The sequence below is a fragment of the Candoia aspera genome, chromosome 1, assembly GCF_035149785.1.
Source record: "Candoia aspera isolate rCanAsp1 chromosome 1, rCanAsp1.hap2, whole genome shotgun sequence".
Taxonomy (NCBI): Eukaryota; Metazoa; Chordata; class Lepidosauria; order Squamata; family Boidae; genus Candoia; species Candoia aspera.
In genome coordinates, this window is record NC_086153.1 from 314,352,814 (window position 1) to 314,360,226 (window position 7,413).

Below are 7,413 nucleotides of genomic sequence, written 5' to 3' on the forward strand. Positions count from 1 at the left end.
AGCAGCGGGCGCGCTCAGTTTCTACGGCAGCGCGTAGCGTTAGCAGTGTGTTTCCTGCTCACCTTGGCCTTGGTGAGGATGGCGATGGTCGTGAGGAGCCGAGTGTTTCTAGACAGCGCGGGCGGGTGCCCAGTCTCGATCTGCTTCGGCTGCAGATGTTTCTCGTCCTCAGCCCCCAGGGGGGCCTCGCGCGCCAAAGAGGCGGAGCGGGAGAGCGCGCCCTCGCCTCCCAAGAGAAAGGTAACGCGAGGAGCAAATAAGTGGATAGGTAACCGGGTGCTCTGCCAAAGTTGCAGGCTTCCATTCGCATCATCCTAGCTAGCTTAGACGATGGGACGATACTATGGGAGGGCACCGGGTTACTTTCTGCTGTGAGAGAGGCGGTGGCTGGATTCACATAGCACAAGATTTATAATCTGACTAATTGCTTTTGTCTTTGCGTGTTCTGTAAATCCAGCCATTGTGGTTTATTCAACAAATCTTGTTAAGCAAATCACGGTGTAACGCAAGACGGAAGATGCTTGGAATTAGTAAAATTATTGCCTCTTATCCTGGACAAGGCACCGTGCATAACCTGTGCATTCTGGTATATTCCTTTTGGTTTTCTTTCTGTGGAATAAAAGGATCGTGTTGCACCTTTTGCTGATCCGAGATTCCTTTTTCATAAAAAAAGTATGTTCTCTGCAATGCACCTTTTACTAGTTAAGATGGCTTCAGTAATCAGTGCTCTGGTAACGGCTCACCTAGATTACAGCTTTGCACTGTATGTATTGCTGATCTTGAAGGCAGCTTGGAAACTATGACAGCAAGAGAACCGTCTGGGACTGAATATACACCATCATCATCATGGCTTCAATTTAAGAAGTTGATTTTAACTCCTAAATTCCTTTATATTTTGGGACTGCCTAAAGAATGCTTCTTCCTGTATATTCCTACCCAGACCTTTAGATCATCCTGCCTCGTGCTGAGGTTTGGCAAGAAATGACATGGAACGCACCTTCTCACTGTGGTGTCTGTGGCATAGCAGATACAGCATTGCAGTTTAAGCCCTGCCTCCTTTCTACCTGTGTGTATAAAGGGATGGGGCTTGGGTCACAACATCATGTCCAATATCTGGCTTGTTTTGGCACCCTTCCCCACAGATGCCACTGCCTTCTCAGTAATGGCCCCCTAGATCTGGAATGTTCTTCCCAGTGGGGCATGCCTACTACCTACTTTGTTATCTTTCAAGCTTTAATAAGATCCCAAAAAGCTAGGAGTAGGAGTCAATGAGCCAGTTTGGTATAACGGTTAAAGGCTAGAAACTGGGAGGCCGTGAGTTCTAGTCCCGTCCTAAGCACAAAGCCAGCTGGGTGACCTTGGGCTAGTCACTCTCTCTCAGCCCTATTAAGGAGGCAATGGCAAACTACTGCTGAAAAACCTTGCCAGGAAAACTGCAAGGACTTGTTCAGACAGTCTCTCAGAATCAGACACAATTGAACGGATTAAAAAAAAAGACTCAGTGACTATATTGTTGCTTCCAACTCTGTAATTCTATTGTTACAGTATTTTAACATTTACCTCCAATAAAACTTTTGATTTATTTTATTTTTTTGCAGTGTTAGGTTAGTTTTAATTTTAAATCATGATTTTAGAATATTACAAGTTGCCTGGAAAAACTGTTTTGATCGGCAGCTTATAACATGATCTTAATATCCCGACAACTCCTCTTCTGCAGTTAAAATTACAATCACTTTGTAAGTGTCCCTTTGGCTTATCAGTTCTGAATTAACTTTACACCTTTGTGGTATCTCTTTTGTAATTTATTTTCTTTTTTCCTATTGAGCTACTCCCTTATGGGCAGGTCAGTTTTTCAGCTGAGGCCTTCATGTTAAAAAGAAGGCTCTGGAAATTACAGTGGGGATGTTCAGTAATGCATGATGTCATGGGGTTGGGGCTGAACATTTGGGATTCTGGGGGATTAAGGGCAAACTAGAGATATTAAGTCTTGTGGAGGTATATCATAACTCCCACACCTGTTTTTGATCATGAAAAAAGGAAAATTTGAGAATGGAATTTGGGAAATTATGTGCATTCATAGATTGCTTGACCCAATTGTCTCTCTGAATTCTCCTTTTCTATGTTTTAATTTGCTAGCATGCTTTTATTTTTTTAAAAAATTATTTGTTCTGACCATTTCTTCAGTCCACCACTACTGTCCTACTTGATGTAAGCTAAGCTACAAGATAGATGTAAGATTGAATTTTATCTAATGTTAAAAGTAATTCTTTTAACATTTCTTTAAAATTTGTCTAATTTTATCTCACATTTATAATTGTTTGTATCGCCTGCTGCTTTCATTTGGACGATACGTTGAAATAGTTCCTGATGCTAGTTTTATTAACCCCTCCCCTTCTCTTTTCAAGGTTTCAAGTTTTCACCCGCCTTCAGATTCTTGCTATGATTGGATTGGACCTCCTGATCAATGTTCAAACCTTCGACCAGTAATATTTTATGTTCCTAAACATGAATCACCATTGGAACGAAGACTGAGAGAACTTAGGCAGGAAACCCAGTCTTGGAATCAAGAATTCTGGGCAAATCAAAATATATCATTTAGAAAGGTAGAAATCTAAAACCACTTGGTGGCACTGGGGCTCTTTCTAATGCTTTTAGGGAGACCTGCTTTGAGGCAATATTGTTCAACTGTTTATGTACAAATCATCTTTTATATTTATTATGATATTTTTAACAATAAATTTTCATTTCTAAAGTTTTCCAATATGGATTATGAAGTCTTACTGTAATAAATTTAATTATCTGTTTACCATAACCTAGATCCAATGTATTTTTCTTTTGTAGGGGGAAGTATTGCTGTGCAAATGTGTTAGTCTTAAGTAGGGTCCTCTCTCAACAGTCTCATCAAGATAAATAGAGAGCTACTGAATTTTCTGTTACAGAATTGCTTATTTACAAGATATAGTAGTCTCTAATTGTTTTGAAGAGAATCTGCCCCATCAGTTAAAATATTTGATGGAGTGAATTTTGCAGTCATAAATTCTTACGACTGATAATAGTCACTTATAAGATGATACCAATACATTAAGAACCAGTATATTGTAATATTATTGAATCCTATTTCAGGAAAAAGAAGAATTTGTTTGTTCTAGACTGAAAGCCAAGGGTATACAGCCAAGAGATGAAAAAGGTTAGATCATTAGTTCTACCATTCAGTATATATTCTTAGAGGATTTAGATTACTTGTGGATTTTCAGTTTTAGAATATATTCTAGGTCAAATATTTATATCACACTTTTGAGCGAAGAAATGGTGCATATATGAATATTTTCATTAAAACCAAAACAAAAATGTCTTGGGATGTTATTTGGTGTAACTTTGCTAAAACTTTATATCCTTACAGTGTCTCTAAACCTCGAAGTCCATTAGTAATTTAAAATATGTTATTGCAGAAAATTTGTTTTTGGAATAAGAGCATTAAGCTCCTTGGCAGTGAACTTACAAGACAGAGAGAGAAGTCATAATAAGAAATAATCTAAGTAAAATTTAGTTACAGAGAAGCCTGGAAAAAATCAGTAATTTTCTGTGGAGCGTTTCTTGGTTATAAAGGAAGAATTTTCTTTCTTCATTTAGTACTACACTATTCATTTAACCAGCTATTACTAACGCTACTGCCTGTAATTCATATATCCTTTCTAATTAACAGGGTTCATACAGATCTTTAATATGAACATACTTAATACTATGAAGAAGGTCACGATTCACTTTACAACGATTTTGTTGAGGGTAGTCTATGCATAGAAGAGTGAGAGATAGCATGTAGCCAGAACTCCATAAATATGGATATCCTGGCTTCAGCTTCAATTTGATACTAAACTTCTCATAATAAATAACAAAGAAAGAAACTGTTATGCTTAAAAGGTTTTTCTGATCTATAGGTTGTCATTTTGTTTTCCTTTCAGGTCAGAAAGCATCACTGACTGCAGAAGAAATGGCTGAATTTTACAAAGATTTCCTAAGTAAAAACTTAAAAAAAAATGTATACTACAATAGGTGAGATAATACTTTTCAGGATAGTTTTTTCTCTTTATTTCTCAAATCAGTTCTACCCTTCCCTTGTATTACTTTCTTTAAAAGCAATTTATTTATTTATTTATTTTTGGAATTGTTTCCCAGTCACAAGTTGATTTTACCCATTTCTCTATTGCCATGCACTCACTTACTAATCTGCATTGTTCTTTCTATATTCTTATCCTTCCCCATTGACTCATCTACCTAAGAATAGAAGGCCTTGAGGCGTATACCCTGAGAACTTAAAACATTCAATTTTATTCACTGAGATTTGCAGATAAATGGGCATAAAATTGTAGATTTGGAATGAACTAATTTGCGCACTTAGTTTACTTCCAGGTAAGATGATGCAATCCTAAATATACTGTACAAGTTCATTACTTCATTGAGAATCAGGATTTTAATCATTATTTGCACACAGTATTGCTACTTGAGGCACCATATTAAGATGAAAAAGATATAATTCTATCCACAGTTTTAATTTAATAGAACAAAGACAGGGAGCAATAAGAGTAACATTAAATATTGAACAGGAAACAATATAATTTTCCTGGACATATTAATACAGCACTTACTACATTCTAGCTCTGTACATAGTGAGAAGGAAATCCAGATGAACTTAAGCAAAGATACTTTTGAATACATATAAGTATAGCTGCTCTTTTAGACAGTTATCCTGTTTTAAAAAGTACATTTCCAAGGCAGCTAACAAAATGAAAAAGCGAAAAAATAGTAACTGTATACAATATTGAAAAAGTTAAATTTTATTACTTTTTTCTGACAGATTTTTATCTTATCTGTATTATCAAATATTAATATAGGTAATACTTCTTTATATTAATTTAATACATTGTTAACTCATAGTGAAGTTATATCTACTAGGGCTATGCACGGCATTCAAAAGAGGCCCATAGCTTTGACTTTTTGGTGAGTCTGTACAGAGTTAGAAACTCCTTTCAGAAATATTAGAATGTCTCTTAACCTAATTCTTTTTTCACTGCATTGGTATCATTATACTATTGCAGTTTATATAGGCTTTTCAAAAGAGACCTTCAGACTACAGCACCATGTTAGCCTAAGTAAGTAAATAAAATAAATAAAAACTTGCTTGAAATCATGCAACGTTTGTTTTTGCACACCTCACACATGTAACAGAGAGTAGGTTATTTTTCTGGAAAGGCACTTCCAACAATATAAATGTGTTAGGTTTTGCTTTAATTGCACAAAGAGAAAGGAAAGTTTTTCTAAGTCTTTTACTCTTCTTTAATCCTTATGTCAAGATGACGGTGTTTTTGCTATGTTCCCTTGGTTCTAAAATGTAGGGAATGGTACAAACGGAATTTTGCCATCACATTCCTCATGGGACAAGTAGCATTTAAAAAAGCTTGGAAGAAATTTGGACTGAAATGGACTGCAAACTAACCGGCAGCAGTGTTGGGTAAATTTGTCTCTTAAATTGCAGCTTTGACATTTAAAAACAAAACAACCAAAACTTATATTTCAAAGTGTGTGCATGCATGCAGAGTCATCAGCTTCTATTTACATTTATAGTGTTATATAAAGCTAACAAGTTCAAAACTCCATCAGTTAAGTAGCAGCTTCTGCCCTTCCATTGAAGAACATGCTTGTTTCTGGGGAAGGTTTACATTGTGCCAATTTCACTTACTGAAAATGATCAGAATAACACCATTTTGAAGGAAATGTCCTAATTTTCTCTAGAAAAAATCCAGTTGTGTTTCTTGCATTAGCTTAGTGGCCCTGTGTATTATATTTTAAGCATGCCCAAGTTGATCAGTCTAATTTCTCTCTTTTCTCTCTCTTTTTAGTTTTTTAATCCAAAGATGAAACCAAGTATTGATCTTCTGTCCTAAATTACATCAAAGCATTCTGGTGTATTTTTATACAGGTGCTTGTTTTTATTTATTTATTTTGTTCATTTATACATCAGATGCTTGCAGCCAATGCAATGGTTAAAAACAGAATCAATATATAACAGTCAGAAAACTATAAAATAACAAACAATAAACAATCATAGCAGAACTATCTAAAACCAATAACCAGACCTCAAAAATTGCAGCATCAGAACAATAAATTAAAAGACAATTAAAGAAGAATTAGGCAATACAAGGATAAGGATGGAATAGAAACGTAGACTGGGGGATCATCATAGGTATGATACCCATTCCCCCAACTTATGATTATGCCCAGTACCTCATCAAAATGTTAAACAGCAAAGAAGAAAATGGCATTGAACTTTGTAAACATACACGTTACACTTCATATAGTGTAATTTTAAATTTTCTCTTACTGAATCTAGTTGAATTGTTTTCCTTCCACTGCAGTTGCTCTTACTCTATCTAAATATCTGAATATAAAAATGATTTACATACAAGAATGCTGCGTATCTCAGGAACTCGATGCTCGTAGAGTAAGATAAATTAATACTTAGTTATGGTGATTCTTTTGTTAGGAAAGGCTGAAGATTTGTTAATACTGTATCAGCTGTCAATCAAAATGAGGGATTTAATATTTTTCCAAGGAACTCTAAATCATCACGCTAGCAATATAATGTGTGAACACGATACTGTAATTGCTTAATTTACATCATGATTAACTGTGCAAAGTTTATAACCTAGGAATGGTCCTCCTAGTAAAGACTTTTTGTTGCTGTGTATGAATTGCTGCGTCCTGCATTACATATAAGGGTCGTCTATGCGTATAGAACATCTTGCTAAATGGCCAAAGAGTGAATATTAACAACACATTCTAAGATGAGGGATGGGGAACACTCTGAGATGGACAGGTCCAAGGACCTGAGAAGTAGAAATCCCAAATCTGCCCCACAAGACACCCCAAACGCCACCCTGCAACCTGCCTGGGCCGGTCCTGAGGAAAGGAATCAGCTGGCTGCAGATGAGCACCCATCAAAATATTTGTATTTAGAAGCATTGGACCTGCAGCCTGGACCCCAGGGAAATATAGAGGACTGGGTTGATAGCAAGATCCAGATGATCTGCTGCTTTACCAACAGTGTCCAGTCCTTTCATCTTTTCTACATGTCATCAATTGCTAAATGACTGAAATATTTTAAGATGAGTTTCGAATTAATGCTGTATTTAATAAAATGCCAACAACAATATGCTTCTCCGTTTGGATGTATTTATTTTTTAATCTCATGAATAATGAAAGGAGCTATACTCAATGAGTATTATTCATTCTAGAAAAAGTTGATTCTTCTATAATGCAAAGTCATATTAATTGAATCTCTTTGTAAGATTTAAAAATATTATTCTAAACTAAATAAAAAGGAAGTATAAATAGAACACTATTAATGAAACAATATTA

At 35.7% G+C, this 7,413-nt stretch overlaps 1 protein-coding gene across 2 annotated transcripts; it reads left to right on the forward strand.

The window, feature by feature from the left end:
- The first annotated feature begins 36 nt into the window (after positions 1–36).
- LOC134488116 (cytochrome c oxidase assembly factor 8) lies at positions 37–7,205 on the forward strand. Of its 2 annotated transcripts, XM_063290380.1 has the most exons (6): positions 38–240; positions 2,406–2,603; positions 3,124–3,187; positions 3,960–4,050; positions 5,391–5,506; positions 5,895–7,205. In XM_063290380.1, exons 1-5 carry the CDS (start codon positions 79–81, stop codon positions 5,488–5,490), a joined length of 615 nt encoding a protein of 204 aa, XP_063146450.1. In that variant the 5' UTR covers positions 38–78; the 3' UTR covers positions 5,491–5,506; positions 5,895–7,205. The 2 variants fall into 2 exon arrangements, with proteins under 2 accessions (XP_063146451.1, XP_063146450.1); XM_063290381.1 differs by lacking the exon at positions 5,391–5,506 and having other exon boundaries at positions 37–240.
- The last annotated feature ends 208 nt before the right edge of the window (positions 7,206–7,413 follow it).

Excerpts from the sequence above, each read along its gene's own strand:
- LOC134488116 (XM_063290380.1), top strand. The coding sequence starts at position 79 with ATGGCGATGGTCGTGAGGAGCCGAGTGTTTCTAGACAGCGCGGGCGGG. Across the intron at positions 2,604-3,123 it reads AAAATATATCATTTAGAAAG|GAAAAAGAAGAATTTGTTTG; the intron begins GTAGAAATCTAA and ends ATCCTATTTCAG. Across the intron at positions 4,051-5,390 it reads AAAAATGTATACTACAATAG|GGAATGGTACAAACGGAATT; the intron begins GTGAGATAATAC and ends TCTAAAATGTAG.